The 16,472-nt window shown below is 40.1% G+C and overlaps 3 protein-coding genes across 13 annotated transcripts; 2 read left to right on the top strand and 1 right to left on the bottom strand.

Moving 5' to 3' along the window:
- Nucleotides 1-141: 141 nt before the first annotated feature.
- On the bottom strand, nucleotides 142-6,566 carry rad50 (DNA repair protein rad50). 3 transcript variants are annotated; one of them, XM_025300395.1, is made up of 18 exons: nucleotides 5,887-6,117; nucleotides 5,577-5,720; nucleotides 5,065-5,506; nucleotides 4,845-4,999; nucleotides 4,552-4,750; nucleotides 4,240-4,463; nucleotides 3,791-4,156; nucleotides 3,593-3,713; nucleotides 3,106-3,487; nucleotides 2,807-3,012; nucleotides 2,385-2,722; nucleotides 1,703-2,122; nucleotides 1,494-1,619; nucleotides 1,120-1,395; nucleotides 862-995; nucleotides 659-790; nucleotides 355-583; nucleotides 142-212 (listed from the first exon to the last, which is right to left on the bottom strand). In XM_025300395.1, the coding sequence occupies exons 1-17, from the start codon at nucleotides 6,115-6,117 to the stop codon at nucleotides 364-366; spliced, it is 4,116 nt and encodes a 1,371-aa protein (XP_025156180.1). In that variant the 3' UTR covers nucleotides 142-212; nucleotides 355-363. The 3 variants fall into 3 exon arrangements, with proteins under 3 accessions (XP_025156180.1, XP_011154800.1, XP_011154803.1); XM_011156498.3 differs by lacking the exon at nucleotides 142-212 and adding an exon at nucleotides 6,352-6,566 and having other exon boundaries at nucleotides 364-583; nucleotides 5,887-6,127; XM_011156501.3 differs by lacking the exon at nucleotides 142-212 and adding an exon at nucleotides 6,356-6,566 and having other exon boundaries at nucleotides 364-583; nucleotides 5,887-6,127.
- Nucleotides 6,567-7,021: 455 nt separating this feature from the next.
- Tim23 (translocase of inner mitochondrial membrane 23) lies at nucleotides 7,022-9,269 on the top strand. 2 transcript variants are annotated; one of them, XM_011156496.3, is made up of 4 exons: nucleotides 7,022-7,325; nucleotides 7,834-8,080; nucleotides 8,156-8,325; nucleotides 8,406-9,269. In XM_011156496.3, exons 1-4 carry the CDS (start codon nucleotides 7,253-7,255, stop codon nucleotides 8,528-8,530), a joined length of 615 nt encoding a protein of 204 aa, XP_011154798.1. In that variant the 5' UTR covers nucleotides 7,022-7,252; the 3' UTR covers nucleotides 8,531-9,269. The 2 variants fall into 2 exon arrangements, with proteins under 2 accessions (XP_011154798.1, XP_011154799.1); XM_011156497.3 differs by lacking the exon at nucleotides 7,022-7,325 and adding an exon at nucleotides 7,590-7,743 and having other exon boundaries at nucleotides 8,406-8,539.
- Nucleotides 9,270-9,422: 153 nt separating this feature from the next.
- LOC105192386 (uncharacterized) lies at nucleotides 9,423-15,743 on the top strand. Of its 8 annotated transcripts, none has more exons than XM_025300098.1 (5): nucleotides 9,423-10,102; nucleotides 12,459-12,537; nucleotides 13,324-13,879; nucleotides 14,436-14,640; nucleotides 14,920-15,743. In XM_025300098.1, the coding sequence occupies exons 3-5, from the start codon at nucleotides 13,536-13,538 to the stop codon at nucleotides 15,151-15,153; spliced, it is 783 nt and encodes a 260-aa protein (XP_025155883.1). In that variant the 5' UTR covers nucleotides 9,423-10,102; nucleotides 12,459-12,537; nucleotides 13,324-13,535; the 3' UTR covers nucleotides 15,154-15,743. The 8 variants fall into 8 exon arrangements, with proteins under 8 accessions (XP_025155883.1, XP_025155920.1, XP_011154793.1 ...); XM_025300135.1 differs by having other exon boundaries at nucleotides 12,459-12,560; XM_011156491.3 differs by having other exon boundaries at nucleotides 12,459-12,679.
- The last annotated feature ends 729 nt before the right edge of the window (nucleotides 15,744-16,472 follow it).

Here is a 16,472-nt window from a genome sequence, read left to right as displayed (position 1 = left end):
ATGCGAATTCTAATACATAAAACTGATACAACGACCATAAATCATCGTAGTTATCGTTCGCTCAATCATATGATAAGATTTTTGGCAAAAAATATTGACACTTATCATACATTTAAGGTATCATATAAAACATACTTTATATTTATTTATAATATGAGGTATTTTTTAACACCTTACAACTATGCGTACAATTGTTCTCTTTTTCTCCGTTTCTGTAAGAATAAATTAACATATTACATGTACATTTTGACAAACCATCACGAAAACATTAAAAATAAAAAATATAATTTTTATATTATATAATAGGACATACATATGGCATTTAAATTTAGAGAATAATAAAAGGAAATACACGTTTTTTGATTATTCGTTGAAGCAATATCTCTTCTTAGCGGGCCTCTCCTCATCATTGAAATCGTCCCAATTGTATCGTTTTCTATTCGATGTACTGGCCGTGTCCGTATCTAGATCTCTCGATGGAAGACGATGCCGTTCCTCTTCATCGGATTCGTCTTCGTCCTTGATATGCATCAAGGAATTCGTAGGTTCATTGAAGTCGGATATTTTCACGGCGGTCAATCCACTATAAAAAAAGAAGTTGCTAATGTCTGACAATTTAGCACCCCATAGAGAACGAGAACACCTTTATACAACGTACTTCTGTTTGCGATAAAGTTCGTGAAATTTCTTATGATTATTTAGATCAGCTAATTTTTGCAGGAACTTCTCGTCATGGCTAATTATGATGAGCTGAAAATTCTTCTGATGCTTCGATCGCATCTCCACCACTCTGCAAAATATCGCGTGTTATGTTACATTATATAAGAATTCCACGTCTCACATAATAATGGTCACATATACTTGGTGAGCGTATCCGCCAAACTGTTTGCATTCTCTTCGTCCAAGTTCGTCGTTGGTTCATCCAAGGCGAGTATACCACAATCCTTGCAAAACGTTTCTGCCAAGGCGAGTCTTATGATGATCGATGCTAGCACCTGTAAAAATCGATTAAGATAATGCTATTTTGTTACTTGTTAGTACACGCACAGGCGATTCAACGTTAAATATTTTAATGAGATGAAGATTAATAAAATTATTTCGAATTGAATAAAATTTTACCTTTTGCCCGGCACTGCAGCGTCCCTTCATGTCCATCTCACAGCCGTGTTTAGTCTGAATCAATTTGTAGTTGTAGCTCCTCCTGTTGCTGCCTACACCATCCGTTGGCTCCGTGCGGATTTGTATGCTACTTGTATCCGTGCCTTTGTAAATATGCTTCCACAGCTTCTTCATTATCTTATTGACCGTCGCCATGCGCTCCTCGTGATACTCAATCATCGCGGCATCCAAAATCTGACTGTAAGCCTTCAAGTTGGCTATCGTATCTTCTTCAACCTAAACAGAAGGTGAGACATACGTATCTCAGTACAGTGTACAGAGTTGTCTAGTTCGAATATACCGAGACGTATGCTATTTCGTATATGATACTTCACCGCTAATTCGATACACTTGTCAGTGTAATTGCGACGAGCGAGTCGATATACTTCCTTCTGCAGTTCCTGTGTGTACTGTTCGATCACTCTTTCCAGCTCCTCCTGTTTGCCCAGAGATACGTTTCTCTGAAAAAAAGTAAAGATAAAAAGAGGTCATGTAGATTATTAATTAGTAAACGATCGATGTATGCCAAAAACGCGTCGCTTACCTGACGAAGTGTCGTCTGTCTCTCGTTTTCTAACATCTTCAATTTTGTCGATATTTCATTGTAATTCATGTCCTTCAGTTGCAAAGCCAACTGCCGGTGTTCTTCTTTCAACGTCTCCATTCCTTCCTTGGTCTCGCGCAACGTCATGTTGTCGAGCATTTCTCTCTTTTTGATTTCTTGAGTGGCGACATCCTCCTTCAGTTTGCCAATTGTTTGCTCCACGTTCTTCCGCAGGTTCGTGAGTTCTGCCAACGATTTCTGGTGAGTCTCTATGTCGCGTTCATAGCTCGTGAGTTTCTCGGACACGTTGCTGTTGATGAATGACTCAACTTCATCTATTATGTTGTGTAAGTCGGACAAACGTCTGGTATTTTCCGCTACTGATTTCCTATCAGTCTCCTGCTTCTGCCAATTTTCAGCCTGCAATAAAAGAGCGTTTTCACAATTCATTGGTATATACTTTCATTCGAATTCTATAGATTACATGTAGTCATATATAATTATATAATGTATAAATCTATAACTATATATAAATAATAAAATATCCATATTTATTTTAAATTCAATTATATTTATAAGATAATCTATAAAAAAAGATAGGAATGAATATATATATATATATATAATTATATGTAAAAAATCTAAAACAATTGGTTTGGTCGAGAAAAGCAAAAGAGCAAACCTTAGTTTTCTCCAATATCTGTATACTAGAATTCAATTGATCCTCGACGACCATCAAATCTTCCCGCAATTTTTCTACCGCTTCTGCCACGTTGACCTCTCGCGTGTACAGATCTTCCTGCTTATCCTTCAAGTGCTTCAGTTTCTGCATATCTGAGTGTATTTGCAACTGCTTTTCGTGCAACTCGTTGTACGTCGCCCTAGCATCCTGCAATTTCTCGTTGTGCTTGTTCAACTTGAGGTGCAAATTTTCGATGTGACTCCGAATTTCTTTGAAGGACTTCTTCAGTTGTTCTCGTTGCGTTTGTGCTTCTTCCATGGTCCTCTGGGTTTGAATACCTGCGAGAAAAGGTTACGTATGAAAATGAGGGAGAGAGTACTCGATAATCCTGAATTTTTGTTATGAATTGTCGTAAACGTCACCTGCATTGGCCATTTGAGTTTGCATGTTGTCAACGGTAGTCTTCAGATGCCGTATCTCATCTACGCATCGATCCCAGAGCTGAATATCGCCGATGATATTCTTCCACAGCATCAATTTCTTCTCGGGCTCTGCTTTCGACCCTTCTAAAGTCTTAACGCACATCTTCGATTGCGTTAGATTATTCTTCGTTTTCTCCAACCTCTCGCTAATTGAAAGGAAAATTGTAATTACCAAGTATTATGTAGCAATGTAAAACGTGAAATATGAATGACATAATACACAAGTTGAATACACTCACTCTAATTTCTTTAAGTCATTTTCTTCACACTGAATGATCTTCTCGACGATAGGTTTCAACTGTAGCATATTGTCATATTTCTTCTGTTCAGTCTTCAATTCCTCTTCGCATCTCTTTAAACGGCTTGGCTGATTACGTATTATATCGCTTTCCATTTCTTTTATTAGCTCTGTAACTTTCTTTTGCTCCTGAAAATCTCTATGACACAACGGGCAGCAAGGATCTTTCATGGAAAGCTTTTTAATGTATTCCTTGTAAGCTGTGGCCTGATAAGCATAAACTCCTCTCTGATCCTGAAGATCCTTGACTATCTTTGATTGCATTAATAAAGTTTCGTCGAAATCTTTATAATCGCACACTACAGATATTTTCTGCTTATCACCTGAAGAATGAAATATTCAAAGTAACTACACATACACATATATAATCAATATTATACATCAATAACGTAAAATGAAAAAAAAAAACCCCCCAAGAAAATTCTTACGTTCAAATTCTGTCCGTTTCTTCGCAATGTCAAATTCCATGTGCCGCATTGTTGTTTCAAGAGCAGTAGTTCTGCGTTCCTGCGCTTGTATCTCACGTGTTAAGGAATTTGATTCTTTTTCCTAGAGTTTGTAATAAATACAATTGCATAAGCACTATATAAACATTAAGAAATAAACATATAAACGTTAATACGTACTAACTGCTGATGAACACGTTGTAAGGAACTTCTCAATTTCGTGTGCTGCAGTTCTGGAACGTTTAACAATGTTTTAATATCCTCGCCATGTTTTCTCTTCAGATTCTCGAACTCTTCCTCTTTAGCTTGCAAGGTCGATTTCTTTAACTCAAATTCCGCCGTTAACGAGCTCAATTTGTGCAGGGAGGAAATTTCATCATCGACCGCACTTAAACTTTCCTCGATCTTGTCTCTGGATTTTACTTTGCTTTTAATATCGGCTTTAACAGAGTCCACGTCTAACATCTTGCTGATGTCATCTATTCTCTGTTTCGCTGTTTGAAGTGCTTCCTCAAGAGACTTCAATTTATTTCCCGCCGCACCGATCTATGAAAAAAGAAAACAGAAATTGAAGCAAAATTCCCATTGGAAAACTAAACATTTCTGATGTGCAGCAGAAATGTACCAACCTGTGTTATTTGATTCCGAATCGCAGTGACGTCATTTCTTATCTCGGTTACTTCCTTCTCTTTGAGGATTTTTTCGGATTCTATTTTCGAATGATTGCTACGCACCTTATCAAGCTCCTTTTGTAACTTTTCCTCCTGCCTCTGCATGGCCGATCGATTCTCCTCCAATTTTCGTTCCAATGTCCGCATTTTTTGCTCCAATCTTTTAGTAAGAGCTTTTACCTCTATATGAAGAATTTTATACAATGATACATTCGTTAAATATCATAAAATTCTATACGTGACTAATCCTCAAAGTTATTTTTCAAATACCTATTTCGGACACGTCCGGTCCCACCGTGTCCAACCCACAGACCCTCAGTGCATCGTCTAATAACTGATTACGACGAATTATCCTTTTTTCTTGATCTTTTACTTGTTGTTTCAATGTGCCCACAGTTTCCCTGCGCGTTGCCAAGATATTCGAGATCCTGGCTTCTTTCGTAGAGATATCTTCGATCTCTGCTTCATTCTAAAAACAACAAATCAATGAAACAGTGCATACAATCATGAATATATCGAAATATATACCTAGAAATTTGAATAGAAATTCATCAACATTGTACCTCCGTTATTTCATTGTTCTTCTCCTTCAATATGGAATCATACGACTGTATATGAACATTTAACTCCTCTGTTGTTCCTTCAAAAATATTTTCTACAGTATTTCTTAGTTTCACATATCGTTCTTTGAGCATTGTGTACTCCATCTTCTTCTTTTCTATAAAAAAGTAACATGTTCGTTTTATTAGTTGTATTCTACGCACAAGTTCTTATTTAACTCACCTTCAACAGCTTGTATATTCTTGTATTCTGAATGTAACTGTTCCATGTCTTTGATTTTTTGTTGCAAGGATTCCAACTCCTTATCAATAACATTTATTTTTTCCTTTGTAGTGTTAAGTCTCTGCTTATAATCTTTAAGTTTGGTCTCTCTAGACTTTACCTCAGACACCACTATATTACAAGATTCTTTCTCTGCAGTCAGGCTTCGAATATTTACTTGTAACTCCTTATAGAGCTTCCCAATGTTTTCCAAAGCTTTGTTAAACTTTTTACTGTCAAATATCTCGTCAAATCTATCTTTTAATGTTTTTCCTTGATCAAATGGCCAATTAAATTCATCTTGATGGCAGAATATTACATAATTCAGAATAGATTTTGAAACACCCAATGCTATGCTGAGTTCAGCATCAATGTCAGCACATCGATTGGTTATCGATGTTTTCTATATTCAGAAAATCGAAATAAATGAATTTAAAAAATATAATAATCTATAAAAATAGCTAAACACTCACCTCTTTCTTATCTTTGCTTATTCTGGTTAAAGTATTATCAAGAGTTTTGAATTTTTTGGTTGTTTTCATGGACTCAATTGTTCGACATACTGTATACATATTACCAATAGAATCAACAATCTCAGCTTTAACGACACCTCTAATCTAAAACAATATGTGATACAAAATAAGAAAAATTAAAAATAATTGGCTTTTTTAGATCCTTCAGAAATATCTTTTTTGATCTCAGAAATATTTCAATCATGATACAAATTTGTATAATAAAATTTTAATTGTCTAATTGCTACAACAGGACTGATATCTGCTATACCGAGCCAGTTGATGCCAAGTTAGGATCATGTATGAAGGATTTTCCTTTTTCAGAGCCAGGTGGGAATTCACCAGTCGTAGCATATTTCAACGCCTCGATGATCGTGGTTTTCCCTGTTCCATTAGGCCCCAGGATCAACGTCATCGGACACGAGAAACGCAACAATGCGTCCTCATTATCATCGCCAAAATTGCGAATACCACGAACTGATAGCCGGCGTATTTTAGACATTTTGACTCATCTAATAAACAATGCACGGTAATTATCACAACAAATGCGGCATAAAACTACAGATGCAATTGCTTTAACTATCAGTCATCGAAAAACCGTTGTTGTATTCTTTATTAGCAAAGCCTGACGGAATTACATCTAATCTATACATTTAGAATCTCGCTCTTTTTAATATCTAATTAAAATAATCAAAGAATGACATATGAGAATAAAGCATCAAAATGAGATACTTACGTACATACGACACCCATATAACCGATAAGACGAAGGAATCTAATGATAAAACGCGCCAAATATTTATCTAGTTACCAGCAGATACATCCTTTCAGTTGCATTTTCGGCACCTGATTCCTTTTCTCTCTCTTTCTCGCTCTCTTTTCCCCTAAAGCCTGAAAATATGACGTAAAATAAATACGACATAGATTGCGTTCCGATATTCACTGCCAGCACTGAGAATCTATAGTATATGTGACAGAAACTATGTATTTTCAGTACCGGCAGTGAATATCGGAACGCAGCCCTCAAATAAATAATTTTTTTCGATTTGTCGTTGTGTGTGAGTCGTGTTGAGAATGAAAAGATCCTTCGACTTGCAATTGTATATATCGTTTGAAAATGAAACAACTCGGTTGATCCGTCGTTGATTTGTACTACTTGAAAATAACGACCTTATTGTTAAGTTATACTACGACTCAATGTACATATACATATCACGATATAACAAAATATATAATTGATAAAACAATTTTCGTTTGCGTGACGATGCATCGCATTACTGCGTTCTTTTTATCAATTTCTAAACTCCTGCACAATCCAGGTTTGTTCTTTTTAGCTGATCTAAGTTGCACCTTTTGCCTTTTTGCACCTTTTGTTAGAGTGAAATAAATATTTAAACTTATTACGTTGAAGAGGAAAGGAACGAAATTGCAGTGCAGCGTTGGTTCAGCTAAAACGAACAGACCTTTCTATAGCGATAAATGTATAGTGGGGATGATCGCCTGATAGGAAGTCCTTTCTAGCATTCAACCCGGCTTTCTCGATGTTCAATTTCGTCTGATATATCGTCGTGCCTTTTGTAATAATTCGAATCTCGTTTTCTAGTTGTAAAATACAAAGTTTAAATTGTTTTGACAAAATGTTAGATTTTATGGGTAATTCAAGAAAGAACGAGGTCGATAATGGAGCGTACAGCAACACTAACATACCAGGTAAACAGAAAGCGAGACTTTATGCGCTGCGTCGAGATTTCTGGGTTGCTCCAACGTTCTCTTTTCTAATTTCTAGCTTTTCTAATTTCTTTTCCTCTTATTTGAAAGTAACAGGATATTTTTTCGGAGTGTTGTCGAACAAAGTGTCAGATACGTATACAATTATGCGTTTTCTAAATTATATTGCAATACGAATAATCATTCTTCTTTTTCGACTCGTGGTGAAAAACGTGTCCCTAACCTTATTGCATGAGTTATGTGTACTATTCATAATAAGACGTATATAAAAATAAGTATGTACTATTTATAAAAATGGTATATGTATATGATCACACTCGTGACAATAATATACATGTATGCAATAATAATATGCAACTAGAACAAAAATATATGTTGCATTAATGTGACAGTGAATCAGGTATAGTTAAATCATAGATATAGAATAAATGAATTATTATTTAATGAACTACAGTTGCTTAAATTAAAGAATTCTATGTTCTTTTTCCAGTTACGTTACAACAAGGTTTATCTCTTAGCCCGTATATGAATGTCGACCCATCGTATCTTCCCATTAGTCAACCAGAATTTATATTTCCTGAGGGAGCTGTGAAGCAAAGAGGTCGTTTGGAATTAGCTTTTGGCCAGATTGGAGCAGCATGTATATTAGGTGCAGGAATCGGTGGAGCATCAGGTTTATACAGAGGCATTAAAGCAACGACTATCGCTGGTGAAACTGGCAAACTCAGAAGAACACAGTATGATTTTTCTAAGCACTAAATATCTAAAGCAAATCAGTGCACATCTATATATTGTTTTCTTTCTGCTTCCAGATTGATCAATCATGTTATGAAAGGTGGAGCTAATATGGCAAATTCTCTTGGTGTAATAACGATAATGTATACATGTGCTGGCATAGGTATAACTTGGATCAGAGGAACTGACGATAGTCTCAATACAATAGGCGCAGCAGCGGCGAGTGCCGCATTATTTAGATCTGCTGGTAAGATGGCAACTTATGTATATGTTTATTGATATGTACTTAATAATTGTACTTCATGATTAATAATTAATACATTTTAGCCGGAGTCAGAAAAGCTGGTTTTGCGAGTGCTATAGCTGCAGGTGTTGCAACAATGTATTGCATATGGAACAATGGTGGCTTCTCGTCGCAACGTATGAGGGAATGGAAGTCGTATCGGTCGTAAAAATGTGTACATATATAGTAAACTATTTAGCTAAATTATACTTCGCCTGTATATTTTTACGTCACATTTCACAATCGCTGCCTTGCGGCAGTCAACCGTAGAGACTATTACGCTAAAGAATATTGAAGAGGGCAGATTGTACGAATCTATTTATAAGCGGGATTAAGAGAATATTGGGAATAAATTGTTAACCGTGTAATCGCTATTTAACGCGTTGTAAAACTAAATAACAGATACACGTACAAAAGATAATATGTAATTCAGTTGCGATAGTTATAATACAGATGCAAATTATAAGACGAAGTATAATAACTTGTATGCGCAACGACGAGGATTGGAAAAGTATCGTATGTGAACTATGGCACTATGTAAAGAATTTTCATTCTCTAAGCGCATCATTTGTTTTGGTCAGGAGCAGATTTCTTCCGTGTATAGAACCTCAGAATTTTGTACAATAGTCCTGTGTACATGTTGTACCAAAGGTAGCTTCTAATATAACGTAAGAAATGGAGGCTTATGATAAAATTCTACAAGGAACAGAAGACATTTGCTGAGACATTTCGACACGCGGCATTCGTTTGTATCGAATTCTTAATTGGTAGAATCAAATTCGAAGAATCGAGTACTGTCAATTCGTAAACGTTTTATGTAATTTGCGTTAGTACAGTACCATGGACGCGAAACTCGTTAAATCTTGTGTTCCAAATAACATGCAAAGAATAAATCCAATTGTATCACACATCGAGCGAATGTACCAAAATCATTTTCGTTTACGAACGAAAAACTAGCGAGCGTTGCTCGGGTAAATCGGCAAAATTATCATACATACATTTTCTCTCTCCCTTCCGTTTTATTTTTCAAATTATATATTTATTAAATATCATATCAGAGTTTCGCTTACAAATATGAATATATCGTCACCCGAGATGCATCCGTACGTTTCTGCGATAGAACGATTTTGACTTTGTTTCACGGTAGACACCGACGTCACAAAGACCGTGATAATCTTATCAAATTTTATCTCGCCATCGTATCGCGTTTCTCCGTACAATGGCAATGAGGTTTCTCTGATCAGAGTGCATTTGATCGTAAATGTGTGCACGCATGTCGGAGTAACGCAGCGCTAAAAAGCCGATACCACCACCTGGAACATCCGTAACTCGCGGCAGCGTGTAGAAGCGCGCAAACATTTCGTAATACCGCTCACGGCCCGCGAGAAAGACAGCCAGGCAGACAGTAGGTGCGCGATACTTGAACGCCGAACGCGTCGCGCGAGAAAGAATACGTGCTGTGATTAGCGTTATACTTAAAAAAAAGAAAAAAGCGCGAGTGACGCGAGTTTGGCGGATATTTCGTCACGATGTGATTCACGTGGACGTTCGATGGTTGAATAAAGCTAAGTCGCACGTGCTATCTCTCTGGTAACACTGAATCGATCATAGATAAATGTTTATCTGGAATAACCGAACGCTCGACATCCTTATCTTAGACGAGCGACAGGGCGGACAGACTCGTTTATCATCGTGCGATCGGCGAAGAGAAAATGTGCCAGTTGATAGCGAGACGCGTCAAGTGTGTGCTTTATTCTGAATCTTATTACTTCGTCGCGTAAAACAAATTCTATATATCATTTAGATATTAATACATTATCGAGATATTTTCTTCGCGACGGCGAGAAAGCAAGAAGATACGTTTAATTGAACTGAGATCTTTTTTCATAGCTTGGGAAATTTATATCGACAGAAAAATCCAAGTATTTTCTACTTTTCTTCCTTCCTCCTGCACATTTCTGTTTCTTTCTTCTACTTTTGTGTCTACATTTGCTTCACCTCATTTATGCTTCGCAAGTTGTTTCCTTCTATGTTTGTTCTTTCCACTCTTTTCTACATTTGCTTTACTTCGCTTACGTGAGAATGAAAATGCGCGATTTTAATCGCTCTTGCGCGGAAATCGAACGGCGTTGCTCGTCGCCCGCGAAGAGCGTCCTCATTGCATTCTCACCGTCGAGAGATCGGCCTCGCCTCGTGTCAATATTTGCACCCGCGAGATCTACGACGAGCATTGTCGAGCGCGGAGGAGCTACGTGAGAGACAGCGACGAATATTTACAAAAATGTGCGGCTTGCTCAAACAAGACACGCGTGATTTTTGCGCACACACGACACACGTCGCGTACACGACGCAAAAGATCGCGGCACGGAAGTCGTGCGGAAGAGGTAACAGTCGCTTCGGATATTCCGCCGCTGGCGGGTGCGATTTCGTCAAGAAGACGTGAAAGAGTCTCAGAGTCTCAAGAGCGACCGAGGAGCACTCGCACGGTGAAGTGAGTCTCGGTCGCTAAAAACCACGACGAGCAACGTTCCTCCACGCTTCCTCTTGCGCGTGCATTATCGTGAATCGTCGGCCGTTATCTGTTCATGACTATTCTTTATCAAGCGTGTTGCTTCACCTTGATTTATTGGCTCGTCGAAGGAAGGAAGTAGACTCGAGAGACGAGCCCGATTTCAATTGCACTTCAAGGATGAAAGATGAGACGGAGAATCTGGAGAAAAAGCTCGCAGCAGATTGAAAATCGCTCTCTGTAATTTTACTCTCTCATTCCCCGTGAAGAAACGATCAGATTTTATCTTTACGTGGCCATGTGTAATCATGCGCAATTATATATTATACGCTACAGTAAACACAGTTATATATTGGATTTTTAAAGTTTGGACACTTTTTCGAATGCAGCTCGAATTGTATCCAAAAGAAAGTGACCGAATCTGCATCTTCATGAATATACATTTTTTAGCTTATCACGCGAGAAATAATTATTATTCGTTCTCTCCTCACCTCGATCCTTGCGGTGCACTATCGTCTCGCGAAGCGCGCGCGAAAGTAATAATCGGAAATGTTGTATTTTTACGAGAGAGAGAGAGAGAGAGAGAGAGAGAGAGAGAGAGAGAAAGAGCGGAAGAGAGGCGAGAACCGACAATTCCTCTCTCGCCCAATTATTACGCATTCGCATCGCTCGGACTCGCGTGTGGTACCTGCGCTACCTGCGTCGCATCCTGCAGCGCGCGCTCGAGATGTCTATATTTAACGCATTTCCCGCTCGAGAGCGAATTGCTAATCAATCCTAATTAGCGCCTCTCCGTCTCTTTTCAGCCCTATCAGCGGCATCGGCCGTGCGGAGAAGAATTTTATTATCTCTGAGCGAGGCTAATCAACGTAAGTGCGGCCTGCCCTTGTCAGTCAGACAGTCAGTCAGTCGGTCAGTCAGTCATCTTCGATCCTCGAGCGCGCAATACTCGTACTTGTGTGAACGCGACTCTTTTCATTGTGCTCTTATTGATTTCTCTTTTTTCTCTCGTTTCTATTCCTTTTTCTCTCTACGCGTGTTGATCTCTCGTCTCGTCTCCCATCGTTGTCGCTCGCGTTGCAACACAATCGAATCTGACCAATACCGCGACGAGATAATGTGCGTAACCCGATATACACAAATTTCGCAAACTTTCGTCATACACTTATCGCGATGACTCTCGCGTCGAATAAATAACCGGCAGCAGCGGCTCAATTCGTTAAGATGCTCCTTGTCTTAGTATGAGCGACTCGCTCGTTTTTACAGCGTCCTACCGCTGAGATCGTGCCTCTCCCTCTCTCTTTTCTCTCCCCGCCGAACCGGGTGCTCTCTTCGCTGAAGAGACTTTGTAAGTGGTGAATTTACCTCGAAGACAGTCTCTCCGACAAATAAGAAACGTGTTTCGTTCTGCGACGAGACGTATGAGAAAAGAAAGCGAGATTACAAGGGCTGAATTATTATTTTACTAACTTATACTGACTGACCAATTACTCAACGACATATCTTATTTAACATCGCGATAATCACTCAGGCGGCACTCGCTTAACTCATTACGACAACAAACTACTGCTAAGTAACTCGTCTTCAGGTTTCCGGAGAGGGAAACAGTCCCGTTGAAGGAGACTGACGCCGCAGCGTGGGATCACAGGTGCGTCGCATCATCTTCGGTGAGCAGCCGCGGTCTGCGAAGGTGAACACTTCTTTCGTCCGACGGTCGTGGCGATCGGGGGAGCGCAACATCGGCGCAGGACCGCATGCGGTTTAGCTCGAAAATAGATCTGTCCATAGCGCGTCGAACGTAGAAAAATAGTAGGTCGGCAAATGTTTACATGTTCCAAAGCCTCCGCCGCGTCCCACGCGGGTCTTCGCGCACCAGCCGCCTCGTTCGCACGCCTCGCGCTCCTCTCGGGGCCTGCAATTCACAATTTCACCATCAGGATGACGTCAGCAGATGCAATAAACGTTCCTCTCTTTTTTTCCTTCCGGCAAAATATGATTCGACCCATCTGTCGCGGATGGCGATCCATCTGTTAAACCGCTATTAACCGCTGAAACTACCGCGTCAATTAACACACGTCTACCTTGTCACCGGGGCGGATGGAAACGACAGGTTTAAGGAACAAAAAAGAGGAAATACGTCACGCAAGAGCGAAAACGTTTGCTTCTCGTATTCTTATTCAAGAGTCCGTTAAAAGCATAAAACGTATCGTTCTACGAATTTAAGTAATTTTTATGAGAACTTACAAACTGGTCATCTTCGGCCGCTTAATAATAATGTTAACGCTAGCGGCGTTCATATTGTTCTTCGACCGTTCTTTCCCCAACGCGGTACAACATCCGTGAAGGTGGCACGAAAGAACGATCGATTCGACCCTAATAAATTCATAAAAGCCGCCAAACGGAAAAAAGAAAACTGCAAGAGGATGAGACCTGTCTTCTCCGATATGTTTCAGACAAACTCTCGTCTCGCACGTCGTCATAGCTCGTCATACATGAGATTGCAAAGACATGAGTAGAAGAGGACACGGAGGAGACGGAAGCTGCGCTTGAGAGCGAACCGTGAACGCATCACGAGTCGCGCGCCGATCGACAAAATTTCGACGGCACACGGAGAGAGAACCGATCGCAATTAATTGATCGATAAGTCGCGAGTGTCCAAGCGACCATGACACCGAAGCAAGCGGAAGGCTGGCTGGCAGTTTTCTACGGCAGCTCCATGGTCCTCTCCGTCACGTCCATCATCTCGCTGGTGACAGCGTGGCAGCATTGGTCATGGACCTTGGACAGCTGCTTCAACGTGAGCTGCGGCTGCATACTGTACGGCATAAACACATTCAACACGTTCATCGGCGGCGACGTGAAGCTCTGCCATTTCAGCGCGTACGCCCTCATACCCGTCATCGTAATCGGCTTGTGCCTCAGCTCGTATCACGGATACAGGTGTTGCGTGCAGAAGAATCTGGATGAGCCTAAGCGACTTAACGGCGCGGTCACACGCAACGATGACAGGTGCTTATGAGCGACGACTGATATAGTCCCTTGTTATCTTTCCGATCACACCGAATTATACAAGGTGGTCCCTTATTAAATGCTCACCTAAAATATCTCGAAGCAAATGCGTTATTCGAAAAAATATTCCAGACAGTATAATAGCACGTAATTATAAAAAATATTTTACTATAAATATATATACAATTGATTGTACACTAATTGTACTATATATAATTATATACATACAAAATATTATACTTTTTATATCGGTTGTCAAAACATATCAAAAAGTTTAGTTGTAGAAGTACGAATGTCGCCAGAACCGCGAATCGTAAGCAACAACAGTAATTATGTGACTGGCGAATAAGTTGTTTCCATTCAACAAGAGCAATCCTTTACTCTAAAGTCAAACCCAACTTTTTGATTGGATTCGGTGCGTGAAAATATTCTCTCTTCACCACAGCTCTCGTAATTCACAGACTTAACAAACAGATCTATTAATATTTTACGCAGTTCTATTTTGGTGTTGCTACATTCCGTGATCATTCCTCTTGTTGTTGAACTCTTTGTCCAGGCGCAACCTCAACGAGCAAGTTGTGATCCATGTGAAATCGAGATCGCAATGCAAACAGTGGATACCAGCAGCTTTCATCGCTGCATTGGTTTGCTGCTTGTCTCTCGCCCATGCGGTCGTGCTAACCGACGGTTACTACGAAACCTGCAATCAATACAGACGAAATATCATACAATTGTTAGGATCGAGAGGACGCGAAGCTCAGGTACGAAAGAAGCGTGTTTCAGTCGGATCAATTTTCACTCAATTGGCTCAATTGGCTCAGCTTACCGGAGATTACTTGTCGTATAACTCAATATTATTTTCATGTTTCATTTCTACTTCAATTCCTTATTTTTCTTGCAACTTCTTACTTCTACCCTCATTCCTATCTTCATTTCTTCAAGAGCTTTCTAGCTGAAAGTGTAAACTGAACATGTAAGCTGTAAGCTGCGGACGTGAATCAACGGATCATTAATCGGAGATGATTCGCGTCGTTTCGCAGGCGATTCACGACAGACTGTCGTGCGGCGGGATCTTCGATTTCATGGACTATCTGCAGCCGGATGCTAACAACTGGGTGCGCGGCAGCGAGATTAACACCGGCATCGCGCTCCAGCTCGCGATATCCACGAGTTGGCTGAATTTCTTCGTCTGGCTCGCGGCGTTCTCGATAAACATGGTCATGGCGAGGAAGAGGCTACATAACTTGGGAGAGAAGTTCTGCTGCTGCTGTTGATGAACGACATTCTCCACGGAACCGCGTGTCCACCACTCCACGTGTCACGAACTGGAAGCGTCTCGATATCTGTCGTGAAATGTACCAGCTTCCAGGAACTCGTGCTGGATGTTTCACAGTCGTCGTACTCCACCGAAGTGATGTGTGAAATCCGCGACTCGGAGGTTCCTGAAAGAAACGCGCGCGTAGCTGCAGTTAATTCATCAGCACATTGATACACATTTCATACGTTTTATACAAAGACAACGTTGTCGATCGACTGCTTCTCTTCACGCCCGGAATGTCGGGAAGTTAATCGCATTTCCTCGGTACATTTTCGTACAGACTGCGTCACGCACGTACGCATGTGTGCTTAGATGTTCAGAAGATCAGAAGCTCCCGCTTTTACATTAATCCTTGAAACACGCCGCAATATCGCGTGCCAATAATGCAGGAAGCTGCAGAAGATCACTGTAACAGCTATTTGTGCGTGGTGTGACGAGACGAGTTACGAGGGTAGTCCCAGAAGTACCTGACCTAACAAAGAAAACACAAAAAATTTGGGAAAAAATATCTTTATTTCTCTATATAGTCTCCTTTTAGCTCAATATACTTTTCCCAGCGATGTTCAATAGCTTCGATACTCTGTTTATAGTGGGAATCGTCGAGCTCCTCAAAATAGCCATCAAGCCACCTGGGTCGTCCATTGTTTTGACTGTTCCTTCGTCTCAGGAGTGAAGTGATGGACCCATGTTTCATCCATGATTATGAATCGACGCAAAAACTCGGCTTTATTGCTGCGAAACTTCGCCAAACACTCGATTGAAACATCCTCACGACGCTGTTTTTGTTCCAATCGCGGCACCCATCTTGCGCACAGCTTTCTCATGTCCAAATTTTCAGTCAATATGCGATGTACAGCACTTTTTGAAATGCCTACCATGTCTGCTAACTCGCGCACTTTCAGTCGACGGTCATCCAATACCATTTTGTGGATTTTCTTCACCATTTCTGGCGTGGTCACCTCATTTGGTCGACCACTGCGATGTTCGTCTTGGCAGCTTGTACGGCCTCGTTTAAACTCTGCCACCCAATATTTTACTGTTGTAAACGAAGGAGCAGACTTCTCCAGAGTAGAATCTAGCTCCGCTTTGATATTGGTTGGACTGAGGCCTTTCAAATGAAAGTACTGTATCACATAACGATGACCATGTTTCTTCCATGTTTACAAATTCACTGAGAGCGTTCACTATTGATGGCTGCCAAACAAATACTAAACAACGTAGCGTCGTCAAACTTCAAACTCAAGCTTTATAAGGTTGGTACTTTCTACCATAGTC

Source organism: Harpegnathos saltator, unplaced genomic scaffold (assembly GCF_003227715.2).
Source record: "Harpegnathos saltator strain DR-91 unplaced genomic scaffold, Hsal_v8.6 scaffold1, whole genome shotgun sequence".
NCBI classification, from domain to species: Eukaryota; Metazoa; Arthropoda; class Insecta; order Hymenoptera; family Formicidae; genus Harpegnathos; species Harpegnathos saltator.
Note: the sequence above shows the minus strand (reverse complement) of the source record. Positions and strands in the feature narration are given on the sequence as shown.